The 22,855-nt window shown below is 35.2% G+C and overlaps 1 protein-coding gene across 14 annotated transcripts in view; it reads left to right on the plus strand.

Annotated features, from left to right (window-relative positions):
• DIAPH3 (diaphanous related formin 3) overlaps positions 1-22,855 on the plus strand; it is a 206,003-nt gene that overhangs the window by 121,102 nt on the left and 62,046 nt on the right. For all 14 annotated transcript variants that reach the window (XM_064408643.1, XM_064408636.1, XM_064408637.1 and 11 more), the window contains 2 exons: positions 8,763-8,927; positions 12,912-13,047. In XM_064408643.1, coding sequence (XP_064264713.1) covers positions 8,763-8,927; positions 12,912-13,047 — 301 coding nt within the window. The remainder of the gene's footprint in view (positions 1-8,762; positions 8,928-12,911; positions 13,048-22,855) is intronic.

Below are 22,855 nucleotides of genomic sequence, written 5' to 3' on the forward strand. Positions count from 1 at the left end.
TCATCCTATTACACAAGCCATGGCAAATGACCCCAAGGCCAGGTGGATGGTGGATGTGCTGGTTCTTCCTGTGTGAGGGCCAGTTCTGTCTTTGTTAGATGCACTGCAACCCAAGTGTTTGAAACTTAGCTTCAGGCCTTCTGTGCCTGCTGTGGGTTATCTTAACTTTCCAGTCTCATTACTAATGTTTTGTAAGGTTGGGTGTTTTGTTGTTGGGTTTGTTCTGTTTAATGTTGGTGTGGTGCCTTTTCTCCCAGCTCAATGTGGTTTTGGGAGATACATTGCAGCCCACCAGCATGATGTCTCTACAGTATGAAACATAAGTTTGATCCTGAAGAAACTGACAGCATAATAGGAGAACTAGGAGATGGGTCCTGAAGGCAAGAGATAAAATATTGCCAGGAAGTTAGAGGAAAATATATCCATGAGAGCTTTTGGAGAATGTTGCTAGGACTTACAAAGTCTGTGCTTTATTTGGAAAATTATATGTAGTCTAGGAAGTTAGGAATGGGAAGCACTTGTTAAAAAATCTAAACTATGAAAAAGGACAGGCCCTTCTTTATCTTAGAATATAATAGATTATTTCAGTTGGAAGGGACCTACAACAACAATCTAATCTGAAATAGTCATGATGCAGGCTCTTCAAATACCCTCTGACTTTTAGCTTTTTTTTCCTAATGACTAGATTTTGAAGGAACAGTTGGATATGTAGTTATAAAAAAAGATAAAAACTCAATCAGCAAAATTCAGTTGAGAATGAGTGAATCCTCCCAAAAATCTAAGAAGGAGAGCAAAAGAAGAGTGGATAAATAAAGATGTAGTTTATATACATTATATGCTAATACCAAACATCTAATATCCAAAAATTATTATATAGGATGCCTCATTGCCCTTTGTGTTACTAACATTTTGGGCATTTATGAAACTTTCTGGCAGAAGTGAGAGGAATAGTGTGATAAAAAGTTATCGATTGTATTTAAGACAGAGTAAGTAGGCAGACCTTGTCAATAAGCAGCATAAACTTTTTCCAAGATTGAAATTCTCTCCCCATATATAAAGATCATTAGAGCAGTTCACTGATCGCTTAAAAAGGATAGTGATCATCTTAGGAAATGCAAAGGAGGATCTACAATTCGTCTTTTTCAGGTATCTCAAAAGCTCTGATCTTGCTAGAGAAGACATGGATTATCAGTGTCTGTCAAGAAGATAAGTCATAGCCATGAAGTTAAATTTGTCATTTGCATCAGTTTTCTCTAGGGAAAATTTCAGTTTACCTTACTGTATAATATTTGAAATGGAAGGATGATGTTAAATGAAGGAATCAATAGAATTATTTTTTTAATATAAAATAAATAGCAATAAATCCCCAGGAGTAAACAATGGTCACAAAACACTTGAAAAATTCAAAATTAACTCAAATATAAAATTAATGGGCTACAGACTCTTAACATGAACTAAGAAAGGAATCATGCGACTGTGGAATTGTAGAATAATTTGGGTTGGAATGAATCTCAAGGATCATCTTGTTTCAATCCTTCTGCTATAGGCGGGAACACCTTTCACTAGATCAGGTGAAAGCTGAAAAGAAGCCCAAAAGTTTTTAGAAGGGCTACAAGGAGTATCTTCAAGTCAGGCTTTGCTACCAAGAAAACTGATGAAGACTAAATATTAAATGAGCATGTATTAATTGGAAGTAAAATGTGATGGAAGAGAGTCATTGTGTGATTTGTAAAGAGAAACCATCCTTTGCAGGTCTATTGCAGCATGCAGATAAAGGTAAGTCAGTAGAACATAACTGAATTTCTATTCGTGTTTCAACAAGGTGTTTTCACAAAGACTTATAAGGAAAGAAATTTCTTAGGTTAAAAAGTGTTTTGATTACTTTTTTTGGTTTTGGATTAATATCTTTGAAAAAAAAACTCACATCAAAGGGAGATATTGGTAGATGCTGACAAAGCAGCAAGTGAACTTCAGTGATTATAGACTGATAGAGCTGAAGGAGAAACACTGTATTAGAACAACTGGGAAAAAATCTGGTTGAGAACAAGCAGAAAACATAAACAACAAGATATTGTAAAAATCAGCAATACTCTTACGTCATCAGTTCTTCCATTAGCCCATCTCAAAAACTGTAGTGTATAGCTATTGATGTGGAAGAGAATGGTGGCAATGAGTAGCAACTAGCAATAGGTTATTCAGAAGGAATGTTTTAATAGAGTAATACTCAGACTGTGGAACATCAAAAAAGTTAAGAAAATACAGTAAAAATACTTGTAATTTTGTATCCCATCCAGGAGGAAAGAGAGGAATATATTCTTTGTGTCTTTAAATTACCATGGGTTCATCCCATGTGAAATACGATCCAGCAGGTTAAAACACACTAACAGAAATGCTTTCGTGGACACAGACAATTAAACTGAAAATGTGAATGAATTTCAAATAAGGCCTAGATGGGTGGCTAAACAGTAGCCTAGAGGCAGCTTTAGCTCGGAAGAATGACTAATATACAGATTACTAGAAACTGAATATTACATCACTTGAATTATCATTGGCTACATTTGCCAAGTTTTGTTTCCTCGTTGTTTTTCCTAATTGTTGGGTATTGACTGCTGTCAGAAACTGGCAAAATAAAGATTTGGTCTTAGAATAAATCAGTACAGGTAGAACCAACTCTTAAGATCCAATTAGTGACCTGAGACCATATGCTGAAGTCAATATTTATTTATTTAACATTTTATGTAACAGTAGATGGGGGTGGGTAAGGGTAAAGGAAGGGAGATGTAAAGCAGGAGATAGTCCTGGATCCAGTGGTATGCTGTTATTCTTTTTTCACCTTAGGCTTCTTGGTGATGGTGTGTCCTGAGGTAGTTCAAAAACATTTCACTATTTATACATATTAGCAAGCAAATAAACCAATGCTCATTGGCTACACAGTTCTCTTACTGTTAGTCCTGTGCTCAGTCTTTCTCTTCATTTGAGTCAGTGTGTTTCTTGGTTCAGTTGGTTGTGATCTTTTCCTGCCAGAATTGCCTTCTTCCCAACTGGAGCTGATTTCAGCTAAGTTGCTAAGTTTGCTTTCCTTGTGGACTAGAAATTCTGCATTCTTTGTGTCCATTATCAGTGATCTATTATTCTCTCCAGCTTTGTTACCTTCCCCTAGGTCTGAGATGGCACCCAACAACAGTACCACCTTTATCTTATCTTGAGTTCCTGTCACAGTGGCTTAATTTACAGTCCTTTGGAGGCATATTTGGGGAGGGGCACCTTCAGTAGTCACAGTTGCCCATCTATCCCATAACTTGGGATGATCTTTGTTTGACCAGTGATATTTGTATTTGCATTTGCTTCTTTATACAGATTTCTACAGTGGGAATTGTCTGGATTTGCTACCCAGATCTCACCTCTGCCATGTTAGAAACATCCTGTCACTCCCTCTGTGCTCATCTCATGGCAATGTCCTTCTGTGCTTGACTCAGGCAACTGTGCTCTTTAAGTCCTTACACCAGCCATACTACAGATTTCATTGTATTAGACTATTCAAATACAATATTTTGAATAGTAAATATTATTAACAGAAGTGTACCCTCACCTACTACCTGACCCAGCAGACAGACAGCAATTTCTAAACAGCATGGTTGCCTATGATTTCTAGTCATGTCTGTGAACACACTAATTAAAGCTGCTCACTTTTAGGGAAACAGGAACTTCAATAAATTACGAAGCAAAAAAGGTTTTGATGTAAAGGTTAGATAATCCTGCACAGCGTGATGAAACCTGGACCTGTCTTTACTTTTATTTCATATGACAAGGAAATCTGAATAGTGATGATGTCTTGAAAAGCATGCGGCTCATAAAAAGAAACTAGCAGGAAGTCTTAAAAAAGAAGGAGAGTGCTTTGTAGAAAATAATATTTCATCCTGAGTACAATTAAGCTCCATGGACAAGCAGTCCATTACATCCTGTCACTAAATATCACAACCCAAAGCCCCCTAATGAACTGATTAGCATTCTTGTTTCTTTAGGAAGTTAGAGACATGCACAGTTGGTCCACTCTTTTATTGACAAAGTTTGTAATTATGAATATTTCTCCTATATATTAGATTGCGTTAATTTGTGAGCCATCATGTGTATGCTAGCTGAAAAGAAATAGTTATTATCTCAATTCTTCTGTTTCCTTTAATTAGGGAAGTCAAAGAATATTGAATTTATATTGATCTAACGTATTAAATCCATCAAGTGAAATGTTCCATAAAAAGCACAGTGAACAAAATACACTTGTATATTCACAATAAAAATTTAGTGGGTTTAGGAAGAGTATTTAAATTGCATATTAAAAGTTTAATTAAGTGATTTAGTCAACATGCTGTTTATCAGTACAGCTCCCATCTTCTGATTTTCCAAGCAGCAGCTGAGAAAGTTTGAGCCTACTGATAAAAGTGGTGTTGATGGTGTTCTTTTACAGAAACTCATGGAACTAATACTTGAGAGACAATCAGCTGATTGCTGCTTTTCAGCTAGGAAAAAAAGTCCTTTCTTTTGATCAATTAGCTGTTCCTTTGCCATTTAATTTGATTTGTTGACATTGCAGAAAGGGGAGGAAGAAGCAGTAGTTAAATGAGCCTTCACTAACTACCAAATGAGTAAAAGAAACCCATTTCAGCTGCAGGGAAGGGACTTGCTGCCTCCAAACTGTTGGTTACTTAATTGACCTCATAGTTTGAAGTTGCCCCTGTACAACATAAAGTGAATCTGTAAGATGTCCTTGGATCCTAAGAACTTTGTGGACTACAGAACCTAAGGTCTTCGGGTTAAAAAAGGTTGTGTGTTACTCTTTGGTAGAGCGTCAAGATGTTAACTGTGTGGGCAGGTAATGAGATAGGGCTTTGGCAACCAATGTAAATTTAATTTAAGTCTATACTTCTTTTAATATCTGGTCTGGACTTAAGGCATATATTATAGATAGCACTGGTTTTACTTGTAATATATGATACATACACTGTGGATGCAGCAGCTTTGTGTGATACAAATAGCTGCCAATTTGTTTTAGTATTACAACATAGAGATAAGTAGGAGTGAATCAAAGAGAAGGTATTATTTGACAAGTACTCTTCAGAAGGTACTGATTTAAAAATCTAAACATTTATATGTGTTTCTTGAACTGTTATTTTCATATGCAGAAATTTTCTGTTGAACCTTGGCATATGTATTTTTCAGACAATTGCAATTATTTTCACAAAATGTGAGAAATCCTTAAGAGTCCTACAGCATTCACATTGGTTGCTCTTAGTAGAAAATAATTTGTTGAAATGGTTTGAAGTGACCACAAAGCCTTTTACACCAGTCTTGAAAAGGTTTGCCATGTTTTGGGGAGGCTGTTGTCATCTAGTATAGTGGCAGTCTCATTTTGCTTTTGAAGATTCTGCTAAAATACAAGTGGTGAATACTGGGGTCTTTTAAAAAAGTGTTTAGTAGAGATTAACATTATTCATCATCTATTCTAGCATAACAGATACTTTTACTTAGCTTGATATGCTACACTGTATTAATATTTTATATACACCATGTATTAAAATCAGTATAAACTTCAGACAAGCAATTCACTGTGAAAAAAGCTGCCAGAATATGTGAGACCAAACACACAGCAGTTAGAAATTTTGCCACAGATCTTGTCTCAGCCATGCAATGCTGTCCTGTTACATTAATTAGCAGAATGATCTGTAGTCCAGTGACTCCAAAAAGGCAGTTGATGAAGTAAAGCCACTTCAGAAAAAGTTAACAAATACCAAATTACTTGATTTCGTTTTCTTCCCACCTGTGTTGCAGCTCAGTTGTACTTCTGTCTTCTTTCATCCAAAACCAATGAATTGTGTAGTTGATAATGCGTATGTTTCAACCTGTTCATAATAATTACAGCTGGGATTGCTGTACTCAGTAGTATTCCCTGTTGTTTCCAGTTTAGCTAGAGTTGGCTAACAGAAGCCATATTTAAGGAAAGAAGGAAGAGGAGTTCTCAAAAGTACCTAAATTGAGGCACAGTCTCAATAGAATGTCAAGAGCTTAGAGGTATCCCACAATGCACCAGATGGAAAATAAAAATCTCAGGATTCATCATGTCTGGCATTGAAATATTAGGTAACAAAACATCTTGCCAGAATACTGTATTTTGTGCTTAAAATGATGCATCAGATATTCAAGAGGAGTCAGTTTTCAACAATATAAAATTAACCAGCTTATATGGACTCTATTAACATAGCTGTAATTTTAGCTGTGTCTTGAAGAATATCACAGAAGTTTTCTCTCTCTTCCTCCACTCCCCAGGTTTTCTTTCAGGATATTTTTTGGAATTTACAAGATGAAGTCCACATTTTACTGATAATTTCAGCCCTTTTTTTTTTGTTTTGCTTCCTAGAAAACTAAAAATACTGGAGTGTTTAATATCTGGCATTTATGGAGAGAGATAGCAAAACTAATTTGTCTAATTTTCCTTTACCCTTCACTCTGTGGAAATAAACACCCTCATAATTGCAAAAAACTATATTTGTTCATAAGATCTGTTAATAGTCAAAGAATCACAAATAACAAGTATCCTCAATTTTAGGATCAAAATTAAACCAAATGTAGGAATTATTTTTTCTAGTTTCACTCTTTTTTGTTGTTTTGGTTTGTTTGTGTTTTTGTGAACTGGTGACATTTCCTTTGATGACCTTAGCTTGTGTTTTGTCATGTCTTGTTTCACATAATCCTTTTTTATATAGTCCTTGGGCAGCATTTATAGACAAACCTCTCATCAACTTTCTTTGCTTTCCTGCTAATAGCTTTTTAAGAGGCTAAATAATTTTTTAAGAATCTTGAGTCTAAAGATCAGTTTCCTGTGTGCTATGCTCATCATGGGAGCTGAGTAAAGGAGATTCAAATTGATGTAGAAGAAAAGAGGGCTGGCAGCACCAGTTCTCTCTGATCTGTTGCCAGCCAGTCAGCACAGGCACTCTGGAGCTGCTTACGAGCTGCATCTTGTGAAGTTACTAAAAGCGTGAAAAGAAGCTTGTACTGGCAAAAGAGCCATGTTGAGAAAGTCTGAAATTGGGTGGTTGATGTGTGATGGAAGACGTATCTTTTTAAGTTGTTGAATCTTGACTTTAGTTAGTATTTTTTCACCAGACTGTCGTAGGGGAGGTTGTTCTGCACTTACATAATCAGCTAGTAGCTATTAGTGACTAATTAGAAAATTGTGAAAGTGCATTATTTCTCCCTTCCTGCATATATCTGAGATCATTACTGTGTGAATTTTTGGCCTGGATTCTAAATCACAAAAAAAACCCCAGGAACTTCTTACTTGTTATTTTTAAAGCAACCTTAGCAAACCAGAAGGACACTTAACAGTGCAACTGAAAGGGAATTCAGCTTCTGCACAAAACTAAAAAAGGAGTCCATTGCAAAAACCCTGAAGAGTGAAAACAGTAATCCAGCTGTAAAATGTTAATATGTACTGGTCACTAGCGGAGTTCCCTAGGGGTTAGTATTGGGGCCAGTCCTGTTCAACATCTTTATTGATGATCTACACCACAGGATTGAGTTCACCTTCAAGCAAGTTTGCTAACAACACAAAATTGGGTGGGAGTGTTCATCTGCTGCAGGTAGAAAGGCTCTGCAGAGGGATCTGTGCAGCCTGGGACGAGGGACTGAGGTCAGTGGTATGAGATTCATTAAGAAAAAATGCCAGATCCTGTGCTATTCTGTTGGTCTAGATTTTCATGCACTTGATTAAAAATTCAGTGCTTCATAAAGTGACCATAGTGTATTTATTCTGTAGTTGAAAGTGTACAAACACAGTAAATTCTCTTTTGCAGTAGCTGAGGTGGGCAATTGAGAATAAAGATAAAATGGCTATTTCTTGTCTTTTGTAGCATTCACTACAGCAGAAAAATTATGGAACATAAATATTTGTTTAGCTACCATTCTATTAAAGTACACACTTCCTGAAGTTGCCCAACATAAAGAAATGGCTTTGTAGAATATTTTGTCTGTGAGCTTCTTTGGCAAACTATGTTATTGGGAGTCCTGAATAAACATAGGGATTTTTATTTTATAGGCAATATTTTGATGCTGTTTATAAATTGCTTATCCTTTATATAAGGAGTTTTGTTCTTTTCACCTCTAATTTGATTAAGTTGTGTTGACATTGCAAATAGCTTTAGAAAAAGCGTAAATACCTAATGCAGCCTTCAGAAACAGAAATAAATGCTTTGCTGTTACAATTAAGTTTTTATCTTTCATTATTTTTACTTTTAATACTGCTTATCAATATTTCTGTTTTTACTCTAATTTTAAATTTTAGCAGGGTCTATAGTATTTATTGATAAAGTATTCAGGTTAATTATTGGTATCTGTACCTAAATTCCAAGGATATTGTAATTTATATACCTAAGCATTTAGCTTCAATAAGGAGACAATGATACTAAATAAACTACATGGGTGCTTGAAGTTAGATTAGTTACATACATTTCATTTCATAAGAAATTGTGTAGTAATTGAATAATATTTAAATTTAAAGTGGTTGAGATATTTTGATGAAAGTCCCTGAATTTATTCATAGACCTAGTATACACAGTAAATACCAGGAAGCATGTACAACATGGAAGGAATTTTTTTGGTCCTTACTTGAGGAAATAAAAAATGTGTGTGACATATAAATCAATGTTAAATGAATGCAGTGTTTCTGATTGGATTCGCTGAGTATTCTTGCAGCCTTAACCGCAATGTACAGCTTCCTAGTTCGTGCCAAAGAAGATTTTCAAAAACTGTCACGGATGCATGAGAACATGGAAAAACTCTATCAGAATGTGATGGGGTATTATGCCATTGACCTGAAGAAAGTTTCCGTGGAGGAGTTTTTAACAGACTTAAACAACTTCAGGATGATGTTCATGGTACAATATGTTTATTTTATACCTAATGTTTCTTAGACGTTATATTTTGTAGTCTTATATATATGTATGAATTTGGATAATAAGCTGATTTTTGTCTCATCTGGCTTCTTATGATTACATAGTTTAACTTACTGACTACACTCCTGAAGGAACAGTGTATGAGCATGAGTTTTGTGACAAAATCTGGAGGACTGATCCAACTAACGCTTATAGATCTAAAGAAAGATGGAAAGATTCTCTTAGTCATTTTGCCACCTACTCCTCATTGCAGCCTGGTCATTACAACTTATGATTACAACACATGTATTTAGTTTGCTTGCATGTTTCTCAGTCTTGTTTGGTTTTACTTGGTTGATTGGGTTTTTTAATGATTTCAGACAGGTCTGAAGATATAGGTGGAGAAAATTACTTCTTTCACAGGTACTGAGAAACAGTTTGAAATTCATATATCCATCAATTTTGAGGAAAGCACTTAAACTGAAACCCGTATTTAGCAACCATTTGGAACATGTAATGATTACTAAGCCTCTGCTGCTTCAGAGTTTCACAACTAAAACCCTAGATACTATTCAATTGCAATAATTTTGCTTGACAAGTTACATATGCCAGATTTTTGGGAACAGGGGCATTGATTGTGTTTTCATAACCTAATCAGTGCCTAATATGAAACTCAGTACTCTGATTTCAGAATTAATAAATATTACAAAATAGTTGTATTACTTTAATTTCTGATGTTTAAACCATGCAAATATTGTAGAATTGTAAACACTTAGGTTCATGTTGAGTTGGAGGCTCTAAGAAAGTGGTTGTGCTTTGCATTAATTTTCCCATATTTCTTCTTTGTGTCTTTAAAATTAGCACTGATGTTAGCCTCTACTTCACAGCAGTTTCATGAAGATAGATTAATTAACGCTTCAAAACAGGTATTATTGATGAGCATGAGAGAAGAAACCTTAAGGAAAATTAATAATTCTGTCTTGCAGAGCAGTTTGAAGGCTATATGAAAAAGATGTGTAGATAAGGCATGAAACCCCCTATCATTCAATGACACTAATCAAAGTCTTGAGTAGCTGCTCAGTTTTGAGACTTTTCAGAAAAGATTTTTGAGATGCCTAGCATGAGACAAATGAGCTGATTTTCACAATTGTTTACTATTGGGGTTTATTACTGGCAGAAACTGAAGGTGATGGCTATCTTAGAAAATTTGGTTCAGAAGACTTGTAAATTTAGTGCTGAAAAATCGTTGGATTATTATGAAGCCCAAACTAAAAGATGACTTGCCACCTGTAAGTATGGGAGAGTGAAGTTCAATCAACTTGTTACCATGCAAAGTTGATGATTTACATGAAGCATTTTCCTGCTTATAATTTTTTCCATTCTTAATTAATGACAATGTATTAAAAAGTTTTTAAAAATCTCTGTTTAAATCTGGAGCCCTGTGCTTGAGTTTCGTAGCTAACTTTGATTTGCACTTTGTTTTTCAGTTTTATTTGTAGCTGTGACAACTATTATTGCTTACTCTGTGAGCACCAAATCTAGATTACAGTTACTTGGCCAGATCCAAAAAATGGGGTGAAGCATCTTGCCTTCAGAGCTTTAGCTTCCACAGCTAAATTACTTGTACACTCAGTGGAACATCTCAGGTATCAGATATCCCTGCTAAACTCCCTCAGTACTTTCACAGCATCATGGGTACTGCTAACAAGCTCATTCCTTTCCTTGGAAGGATAGCTTTCATGATGAAGAAATTGTCTAATGGTTAGAATTTTGCTCCAGTTGTAGGAAAGGGAGCAAACACACACTGAGCTAACAGCTCTTCTGTCCAAGACTAGGCTAATCAGACTAATCATAGGATATAAAAGACCCTTGCTCTTATTGACACTAGGTTAACTCTTCAGCAGAGACATAACTTCAAGAACCAGAAGAAGAGCAACCAAGTAAAAGTGTTCCCTATTTTTGTGTTATATGAAGCAAATACTTAAATAAAAATTAGAAATTACCCTGGAAGTTGCAAGAGAGAACCCAAGAATGCCTCCAGTTTGGAAAATCTAGGTCTTGGCATTCCACTTACATTTCATGTTGAAAACACATGGGACATGTAGGATAGAATTTGGCCTTAGGGCATATTTGTAGGAGAGTTTGAGTGTCTAATCTTGTGTTGTAGTCAAGGGAGACGCATACTTAATTCATTTAGTGGAATTTGGAGAGCTGTCTACCTGATGCCTCAAAGGAGATGTAGCAACAGAAGTACCTGGTATACTGGAGAAGTGTCTTAAATAGTACCCAAGACATCACCAGCCTGAAATTTTAAGCTTTGCTATAGAATTTGTGTAAAATTGGTTTCCTGTTCGAGAAAGGCTGGGGGCAAGGGGTGATACTCCAAGTCATCCAATTTGCACTCCATATGAAGGTATAAGCTATTAAGTCAGGCCCACGTGTTCAGTTGGATTAAAAAGAATGGACATCTACATTTGAATGACTGCAGTCTGAGGCTGAGTCCTACTCATATTATTTTTGGGGAAAAAGTAGGTGCAAAGTGGAAATTTCCTTGGTCACTATTAGGAAAGTGTGTAATTTCTGCCAGTATTGTACATGTCAAGTACCAGGTCCCATTTGAGTTTTATCCAGTAGTTTATTCTACAGAATCCACAGTCTAAAAATCAGCAAATCATTTGTCAAAATTAATTAATTCAAAAATTTTGGAATTTTTTTGGAAGCATCTACCTTCTTCGCCCTGAATCAAGAAATTTGACAGAGGTGACTTTGGAGGAGTCATGGTGAAAGTACAGTTTTGCTTTGTATAAAAAAATCCATTTCATTGTCGTTTTTCATGATGGAAAGCTTATTCTTCTTCAGTTATCCAACACAAGTATTTCTTCACGAGTTTTATGTGATTTTTTTGTTTTCCCCTTCTTTTGGTCACTCTATGGCAGTGATGTTGCAAACAGTGCCTGTGTGCCCATGCAAGTATTGCTGTAATCCACATTTGTCTGTATTATTCAATACTTGCCAGTCTTTTTTTTTTTTATTTATTTTATTTATTTGATTTATTTTTTTCTGAGTGCAGTCTGGATGGTTTCCCACTAAAAACAAATGAGACATTAATTATCCCTACAAAACTGTACCTTTTGCCTCAGACCTTGTGAAGATGTGAAGATGTTAACTGTTATGTAAGAGGGGACACTTCAATATATTATCAAAGACAGGGTTCTATGTAGCTGTTCTGAAAAAAACCAAATTTCTTCAATGAAGAATAGGTGCACTTTACTGCAAATGTAGAATCTTAGAGCACTGAGAGTTTACCAGTGTATATAGCTAACACTAAAATAATGAAAAGGCAATGCCAAAATACTTTTGTTGAAAATGTATTGAATGTAATAGAGTTCTTTTCCTTAATGTCTGAATATGCAAAATTTTTTATTTCAAAACTCTGAAACTCATTGTTCTGTTTTAGCTTCACTGGAAGTTTTGTAGTACATATTTGTAATTCTAAATAAACAGTATTGTATGGATATTAACCAGAATTTTTAAACCCAGAGAATTAATGAGTATGATGATATGAATGAGAAAAATGCAAAACTGTTACACAGGCAGACTTGTTTTGCTTAGTGTAGTGGCAACACAAGAAAGAAGAAAGTGTTGAAATTGTTTTAGAACTACAAATGGTAACCTACATTTTTGTAGAACAAGGTGGTTTAGACATTTTGAATTTTTCCTACGTTAACATGTGTATTCTTAAGATGCATTTCTTGCTGAATTTATAATCCTCATTTAGGGAAAATTAGTATGCTTTTAATGTATTTATTCTGTATTTGCTTACTCTTCTGAATAAAATGTTCTAAATATGGAATGTGAAATACTTGATTTGATAAATTAAGGTTAGTTAGGGGTTACAATTTAAAAGCTTTTTTCTTTGTTTTTTAGTTTCAGCTTTGTTTTTGCTAAGTCTTCCATTTTAATGGAACTCTATACTTTTTTTCATAGCAAGCAGTAAAAGAAAATATGAGAAGAAGGGAAGCAGAAGAAAAACAGAGACGTGCTAAAATAGCTAAGGAGAAGGCAGAAAAAGAAAAACTAGAGAGACAACAAAAGAAAAAACGCTTGTTAGAAATGAAAACAGGTAAGGGATGTAGAAAACACATTTGACCAAGCATTTTACTGGAAATAAATATTCTATTTTTTCATTATCTGAATGTGCTGTGAGAAAAAAACAAACTAGATGAATGCTTTTTCACTGATTAAAGTTTTCAGCAAACAGGTGTTTAAATTTTAGGTTTTTTAAATGAGCTTTCCTAATCTCTGGGATTTTGAGTTGTAAAATAACTCAAATGACTGCTTTTTATTTTTCTCTTTGAATATATTGAACCTTGTGTGACCACGTGTAAGTTCAGTTATGCTCAAAACCCTTTATGTTACTTGGGAAAAGACATTTTCCAAATCACAGAGCCATTTTCTTTAACTAAGGTTACATATTCATTTTTATTCTTTTATAAGACTGAGCTCTTCCTGAATTACTTGGTATTTCTCTTTGAATATGTTGATTGTTATTTTAACAGGTCCCTATTGAAACACCTCAGAAACCCCCTCAGCCATGCATTTTAAAAGTTACTTGTGCTATATTGTCTTTTGTACTGAAAGAGATGGCAGATGCTGTGAGTTTTCTGTTACTAAAAGAGGTGTCTGATGATCCTCTATATGCCTGTATTTTATCCTAGACTGAGCTTCCGTAGTCCTTCAGAATGATACATGACTTACTTTGTAAATTGCCATGAGCTTCTCTTTTTCTTTTCCTGAGCAGATCTTGTTAAACAGTTCCCTACCTAAAGCCTAGTTGGCACCTTTGGCATAAATTATTATCTGTCTCTTCCAGTTTTCACTAATAGCCAGAGTAGGTGTGCTTAGTTTCAGAGATGTTTCAAACCAAAAGTCTTTGGTTCATTTTTATAAACCTGTCCATGTTTTGAGATGTGAGTATAAAGCTTTCTTGTGGGAAATCAGGCAGCTGCTCTCTGAACATAGAAATTCTAATTCTTTAGAAGTACAATTCAAGACCCAATCAGAAAACCACCAGTGACAATCTTTTCAATGCTCACAGAAGATAGAGGAGGCTGCAGAAGACTAGGAAGGAGTAAAAGTGGTGCCTGTATTTATGCGTGGTTGGAAATGTTTCAAACAAGATTTGTCTCAGACATTTCTCTCAGATTTCTCTCAGTATGTATGACTGATAGCATTTTGGATGGAAAATTGATAGTCTTTTAGTCCAAGTTAAAGCTGCTCTGAAGTCCTGTTTTTCACAATTTCATGTTCAGTCTTCCCAGGACACAGGTGCCAGTGTTGGAGTGTATGTGTTATATACACATGTATATGTACGCCTCTGATAGTGAACCCTTCCACTTCAGCTGATGTGGCAGGGAACTAAGTACTTGTCCTCTACTTGCCTTTAAGTAGCCTGGGGTTTTGATATCATGCAAGTGTACAGAAAGATGTTTCTTGTCCTGTGAGTCACTGAAGGTTCGGTTTGGAATGACTCATCTAAACAGCAGATAGTAGAAGATGGTGTTAGGGCCACCTCAAGATATCGATGTCTTGAGACTGATATTGACTAAATTGGCCACTAATGATTTATAAGGTGTCTTGTACTTTTTTGCAACATATTTCTAAGTCTACCAGAAAACTTGAATTTCAGGAGTGAGAAAGAAAGCACGTGTTTGTCAGGGAAGACAACAACAAGTATGTGAAAAATGGGGTTGTTTGTTTTGGTTTTTTTTAATGATGATTATTATTATTTTGACACTCTTAACAAAATTGTACTTACAGTATTTAATTGGAGGCATAATGTAACTCTGATTTTTTGGAGTTACACAGCCAATGAAAAAAAAGTTTTTTTTTTCCTTTTCCCCTTTTTTTTCCTAGCTATGACTTGTTCATTGAAAGGCTGTCTTCTCATTAGGAATCTATAAATCAGTCATGTCTGATGTGCTACAAAATTCATAACCAGGTCCTCTGTCTGTCAAAATATCAAAACACTCTTACCTGAAACGTGACTGTGGAGTAACTGATTTTGCTGCCTATTATTTCTTTATATGGTGACTAGATCACATGTTAGATTTGTAGGAACATTATTTCAAATATTACTCAAGTAAAACTCATTGATGTAACCAACCCAGAAGTTATTTTTGAGGTTCAAAGAGGTGCATACTTGGTAGAAGAGAAAAGATGAGAGTATATATGCTAAATGGTTCTTCAATACTTGTTTGTCTCATTGGATAGATCATAGTGTCTTCTACATCTCAACTCTTTTTTTTTTTGAGTTACATGGCTTTTTAACTGAAAATTATTTGAAGATTAGGAATGGCTGTGAGTCCCTGTACTATGTACTACTTCATGATTTCTTAATTGTTTCTCTTAAACTCCTTTTAAACACTCTAAGAAGCAGTAACAGCAATAAAAATTCAAAATAAGCAACAAAAATAATAAAAAAAAATCCAATCCCACTTTACTGGGCTGACAGTCATTAGCAGCACTAGTTGTGCTATTATTGTACCCTTGTCACTATAATGCGTTCTTAGTACCTATCAATCACTACCTCTGCATAGTCTGTCTTAACATCTGTGTCCTCAATTTAATGTCAGTATAAAATCCCATGGAGTTGATACTGTAGTGTTGGTGATGATGGCTACCAATGATGTTCCTAGTTGACAAGATGACATACTGAAATTTCAGAGGTTTTCTACAAGGGAAGCTAGTATGGCAATATATTTTTTTTCCTACTCTACCATCTCACTTTCCTTCCCCATGCACAGTTTTGGATCTTATTCTTTTATGAAATGGTTTAGTTTCTAGATAGTTCAAATCCTCTTGTCCATCTCTAGGTTAGAGGATGTAAAATGCTTCAGGGTGTGCTAGTTCCCCAGGCCACAGCAATGCCTTTGGTTTTCTCTTTCTTAGCTGCTGCTCCTTGTCTTGAGGTAAATGCAATCTTTCACTGTGCTTTTCTTCAGTGAATGTTAATTAGCCATTAGTGACTACTTTATAATTCTGGAGCTTCTCTTTCAGCCTATACTTCATACATTTCAAGGTGCTATCCAGTAATTAAACAGGATTGGTATAACCATCCTAAGCTTGTATTGTTAACCACTGGTCTCATTTACAACACAGACATCTAACCTTCCCCAGATTCTGCTTTGTTCTTGAAGTCCTTTTCTAAGGGTTTCTTCATCTTTCATCTGCTTTTGGAAGCTATTTGAAGAGTAGGGTTTTGTTGCCTATCGTGCTGCCTTTGGCTTTATGAGGCGGAGGAAACTAATTTTGCATAAAAGTAACCTACATAATACTGCAAAAGTTTTTAGTTACTTGAGAGGTATTTGCTGACTGTTTTGCATTGACAAAAACTTAATATAGAGTCATAGAATAATAGAATGCTAGGGGGTTGGAATGGACAATAAACCCCCAACCCCTCTGCCATGCGTAGGAACATTTATGTCATAAATTAATATGTAACAAAATATAAATTTTATTAAAATGTACCCAGTATGTGACTTGAGTCATTGATTTGCATATAGCATGATAGGACTGTATTTGTACCAGTTTTGAATGAACTACAACCAGAAAAAATGAAGACTACAAAGGTCATATTAACCCAAAAAGAAAACCAATCTGGATTAAAGGTAACTCTTCAGGTTTAGTTTAAACTATTTTCTTCAGGATGAAAACAATAATTGCATTAGTAGTAATATACATTTATGACAAATATGAGTTCCAAGGTAGTCCTGTAATATATTGGCCTTTTCGCAAGCTGTAGTAATTTTTCTTAGCCTGTGTTGTACCTTTGATACACAGGTGACAACTGAGTCATCTAGATCACAGGTATGCTCTGTCATCCATGCTTCTATATCAGGCTTCTTTTGCCATACTGTTGCACCAAATTCAGTGTTGATATGGTCATTTTCTAAAATTAGATAAATATGTGCATTTTGTGATAAGTCTTTGTGAAGTTTTAAATTCAGGGGTTTTTATATCTCAGATATAAAGATATTAATATTTTATCATTTGTGAAGTGTGTAGTGTTTTATGAATATGCAGTACAGCATGTTTTAGAAAAACATGCTGTACTGAATATTTTAGGTAGGCTTTACAATATATATTTTAACCTCTGCTAACAAGACCATAGATTCCTGTTATTATGTGGAATCTTTTAATTTGCCCTCTTGCAAATTGTTTTTGAGATTTGGACCTGCAACCCTCTTTAGGCATCTCTAAAGTGTAGTTTGCTAAAAGTCTCTATCTCTACTTTACATCTCTGCAATAACTTCATGTCCTAGTGGTCACAGCTCAAATAGTTCATTGATAAAGAAGACTGTGAGTTTTCAGTTTACGTAGTAAAAGAATCAGCTTCATGTTTTCTTTTCAGTTCCATCCTAACTTGAAAAGTAAGTGGAATGCAGTAAACATTTTGACTAAGTAGTGAGTGATACTTAGCATTTTGAAATTTATGTTAATAAAATCTGTCCACTAAATATTCTCTGGACTACAAAATTTTATTCATCATGAGATGGTTAACTTGCTTTTGTGAAGCCAAATCAAACTATCACACACTGCCCTTCCAAAGGTAAATAGCCAGTGAAAAGGGATCTTTATGTAAATGCCACTTGTCTGCATACTATTAACATTCAGATACATACTTTCTGATGCTGTTCAGATTCTTAGTGAAGCACACCAATCAATTATTTTGATCTTATCAGAATGTAAAGAATTCTATAGCTGAGATAATAGCAGCTAAATTTATTGCAATATAATTGAGAACTCCATCATTGTGGCATCTTCATTGTGTCTTACTTTGAATACTATTTAAGTAACAAGCCACTTTTATCAGTGGTTATTTACAAAGATTGCCCTTTTCTTGCATAAAAGCAGTGAAGTAATGCCAAAATGGAATATCTGATTTCCAATATAACATATTAGTTTGTTTTCAGTTGTGTTGTTCAGTTTCATTTTTATCATAATGGTCTGGTTTTAAATAAGTTTTAGTTCATTTAAACAGTCATGATCTTATTTGCAGTCAATTTTGCAGCATTTATTTTTGCAGAGGTTTTATATTGTTTATCTCGTTTTGGAAAAAAAAAACAAACCCCACATTCCTGTCTCACAAACTTGCTAAGAGCATTTTAGGCTTTGGTTCTTCAAATATTTACTCCTTTATTATTGGCTGCTAAGTTGAGCAATATGAATATTTTCATTAGTTCTGCAGTGTTCTGCAAAACAAAAGGACACCATGGATGCCAGTACTGATAGTTTAAAAAATTAAAGTAGTAAATATAATTAGGTAATTAAAGTTCAGGTTCCAATAGATAAAATGCTTGCCTTTAAAATAAATCAAAAATCCCCAAAGCTATTTATATTAGTAGGTAACCTCAAAGACCCTACTTTACTTGCTTAGCTCAAGTTCGTAAGGCCTCCATTTTATTAATTTGTTCTCACTGGAGTAAGGGATTCAATATTTCTCAAGAGTACTCCTTTCCTCTGAGGGGAGTGGAGGACTGCAAAAGCCACTGAAATGACATCATTAGTTTCTAACATATGTTGGCAATTTGTTTTTTCAAAATGTCTGCTGGGATAATATCCTGAAAAAATACAGATTTTTGAACAATAGTATGTATAGTACTAGTTTTTTGGAATTTAGGAGTATGTTTCATTCAACTAAATTAGCAAATTTAGTTGTAAAGGGGGCAGAAGATCTGACAATGATATATATGAAGAAGTCCTAAAAATATATTATTAATATCCAACAAGCATTTTGTGTAAGTTATTTTCTCCAGGTAGTTTCCCCTTTTGGAATTTCAACTCCACTCAAGTTGGTTCCTCCCTGGTGCTGATAACTTTTTCCTCTTGTTCCCTGATTGCCTCCACTTATCCTCAAATTGGACCCTCTTCACCAAGAGGATTCCTGAGGTTACTTTCTGTTATTTGAATTCATTCTTAAGAATCACTTTTATTAGGAGGCCAGTGGGAAATAACTCTTTTCCATAACTGTGAGGGGTGTAATCTCTTCCTCCTATGCTATATCACAATGGCAGAAAGAACAGAGACCTTTTAGAGTTGCTTACTCAGTATTTACTCATGTTAATATTTACTCAACCGTTGGTAGTAAGCCCATGACAATTTTGGAGAGTAGATCTAATTTTTGCATAATGTCTGTTTATTAAAAAAAAAAAATGCAGTCATACAAAAGTCATACATATGAGGAAGAAGATGTGACAGACGTTGGCCACAAATCCACCAGAAAGGAGATATCACTTGATACTTCCCTAAATATGGAGATTATTTTTCAGCTACAATTGTATTGTTTTGACAGTAAAGTATAAATCTGGGTAAATTACCAGGAACATCCAGATGTTCCTTCAAGAATAACTGGCACATACATGCTTGGAAAAGGTTCCAGAAAATGATAAAATACAGGTATGTTTAATCAAAAAAATATAAAAGATTCAATGTGATACATCTGATGTTAAACATCTGCAGAAGCCACAGCAAAATATGAGAAACCTTATCTGTTCATAGAATTTGATGTTTTTACTGCAAAAAAGTAGAACTGATCTGAATGTATATTAATCCAATCAACAACTAATAGTCACAGGTTGTGCTCTAACAAGATGTCAAAGGTGTTAAGTCTTCTGGAACATGGAGGTTCATGCACTTATTTGGAACCCATGAGCGCAGAATGCAGCAACTGCTGTTAGTTTGTGCTATGTAGAAGCTCCAAAAGAGCAATTTGTTTAGAAGAAACAATTATTTTGCTTCTGAAAATTTTACTTAGAAGTGGAATCTTTGGAGATAGCAACTGAAAACTGTTTGTGGAACTGAGGTTTACACAAAGTCCAAGGAAAAATAAATAGCAGCTGTATTTGTAAGAGAGAAGAATAATTAGAACAAACAGAACTGTTGAAAAAATTAAGGGTCAATAAAGTAATGTCTGTAGATGAATATTCTCATAAGGCTTGCCATTTATGGTAAAATTTCTCAACAAGTGTGAAAACAATGTTGCAAACTTAAAATGGCATTACCATGAAAAAGAATTACAATCTCTGGAGACATCTTTGGGATTAAGAGCTTTAACAGCTCTAACGTTTGTACAGATAGTAGGTTTTGATTTGAGTAGGAATTTCCGACTCCAAATACTACCTCACATCCCCTCTGTAAGGAGGTAGACATCAGAGTCCTCTAGACTCTCACTCTTGCTATATGATGCTTTTATGCTTTTAGGGGTTTTTTCTGTATCATCAAAAGTTTATTTTCTCAAGTTGCAGAGGAAGAGAGGAATAAATATCCTTACTAAAGCATTGGAGGATATGCTTTATTTTTTTTTTCTTAGTTCCAGGTTGTAAAAGAGCCAAGAACCTGCTCTGTAATTGCTGGAAAGCTAGCTGATGGGAAGGTCATGTCTCTGACTCTTCTTTCAAACTGAGTCTGCTGCTGCTTCTATTACTTTGCTTCTATTACTATGCTGTTTGCTAGGACGCTTATCTTCACTCAGCAATACCTCAGTGGTTGTACAGAAGTACAGTCTTGTTACTGCATACCAAAATATTCTTGCTCTGAAGCTTGCTGACAAAAGTTACTTGATTTCTCTGGCAGCTTCTCTCTATTGAAGGCTACTAAATTCAAATACAAAGTCTTTCAATCATGAACAGCTGGAAACCAAGAGACCATTCTAGAAATGTAATTATATATTTATCCTGTCCTTTGTATAAATGTTTGCTATTGGCTACTAGTGCACAAAGGATGCAGGGGTAGGTGGGCTGTTGATCTGGTTTTTCTGAGTATTCTTAGGCATTCACACCTGCCCAGCCCAAGACCAAAGGGTCTTTCCCACCCAAAGCTGCCCAGAAGTTTTCCTTCGAGTAAGCTCAGTCATGCTGTCCAGTCAGAACTTTATCATTCCACTAGCGAAAAAATATTTAACCTGAAAATTTTCTTGAGCCCCTCATCTCTGCAGCACAACTTTCAGTATGAGCAATCACTGTGTATATTTTCTAATTTATTGCCTGTTTATAAATTTAAATGGAAACAGTACTGTGCTCAATAAGCTCCTTCAGAGGCACACAGTAACTCGGAGAGAAGATGTTCGCACACACCCACACAGGTGATTATATCCCGCTCCATATATTCTTTTAAGAAGCTATGTTCAATTAATAATGCTCCTATAGTTCTTCCTGCTTTCTAAATGAAATTGTAATCAATTAATCTCAATAATAGATGTTTGTATTTCCCCCTGTGAAACAAAACTAATGAAAATACTAGGTTTTGGCTGCTCTGGAAAGCAGATTTGGTTGTATTCTTGTCAGTGTCATGGGAGTTGTGACATGTAAAGAAAATGGGAAACTGCTTAATAGTAAAACATGTTGACTGACTTCTTTGTATGTAATCAACAGTTCTTGCTATTAGCTGTCCTTTCAAGTCATAACCTTAGATAAACTGAGTGTATAAGGCTGATCTGTTTTAGTTATAAGTGGTTAAATAAAACAAAAAGAAACTTAACATTGTTCTCAATTTAGCAGGCTTTTTTCCCACTAAAAGGCACAACATACCAAACTAATAGGAAAAAGTTATAAAAAGATTGAGTCTTTTAAGTGGCCTTTAAAAATATTGCCAGGTAATGCAATATAAAATGCATTTCTAGTCTATTCTGTGTAACAACAATCCTGTATTGTTGAGTTGGTGAGCGGCTAGGTGTGTATGCAAAAGTCAGTGGACTTAGTGAAAAGGTAACCTCTTTGTAATCAGTTTGTGCTCATTTCCTACTGTCCTCTCTGGGCATCTCTAAGATGAGTCTGGCACAGTCCCCTTTACACCCCACACCATTCCCCACAGGTATTTATATATATTGATAAGATCCCTCTGAGCCTTCTTCTTTGAGGCTGAACAACCCTAGCTCTCTCAGTGTGTTCTCATGAGAGATGCTCTAATCTTTTAGCATCTTCGTGGCCCTTGACTTTGGATATGTTTGTGACTCCCATGTACAGGGGTGCCAGAGCTGGACTCAGCACTGCAGATGTGTCTCACCAGTGCTGAGAAGAGGGGAAGGATGCCCTCTTGTGACCTGCTGGCAATGTTTTCCTTTGGTCATTGTTGCCACAGAGCCACAATACTGAGCCATGATGAGCATGTTGTCCACCAGAGTCCCCAGTTGTTTTTTTTAAAAGATGCTTTCCAGCCACTTAGCCCCCGATCTGTGCTTCTGGGTGAGGTTTCACTTAATCACGTACAGCTCTTTTGTTGGAGTTCATTATGATGCTTATGTGTCAAGCTTTTCAAGGTTCTTCTGAATGGGTCAGCCATTATTTTGAATTTTGCATGATATGCAAACTTGATCAGACTGCACTCTATTCCATCATTTGGGTTATGAACAAAGATGTAATAAATATTATCCCCAGTATCAAGTCCTGGGGTACACAATTTCAAAGGCTTAGCTTTCTGTTAATTCTTTAATAAGTCCAGTTTACCTAGATGTCTCTCAGAAACACTTGCTTTGAGAGTCATTCTATGGATCTGGCACCAATATAAATAAAACTGGATAATCTCTGTGGAAAACTCAGTGTGAGTTTACAGTGACTTTTTTCTGTTGTCATAGAAAGAAGGGACTCATAGACTCACAATGAATGTTTTATTAGCATTTTTATTAAAAAGCTCAATATTAAGATAATTTCACTCTCAGTCCCTTTACTTAAATGGGAAATTGTGATCCAACTGAGATGCAAGAATTGGTACCTTACACCACTGAAGTATTTTTGTATCTCTGTGGTAAAGAACCACCTCTTACCACAGCTTACCTTTTGGTTTTGTCATGTGAGCGATCTTAAATTAAATTTGTGTAGGTACTAACCTGAATTTCAACAGCTGATTTGAAAGGGACAGCTGTCTTTCAGAGTTGG

The sequence above is a fragment of the Passer domesticus genome, chromosome 2 (assembly GCF_036417665.1).
Source record: "Passer domesticus isolate bPasDom1 chromosome 2, bPasDom1.hap1, whole genome shotgun sequence".
In the NCBI taxonomy this organism is placed as follows: domain Eukaryota; kingdom Metazoa; phylum Chordata; class Aves; order Passeriformes; family Passeridae; genus Passer; species Passer domesticus.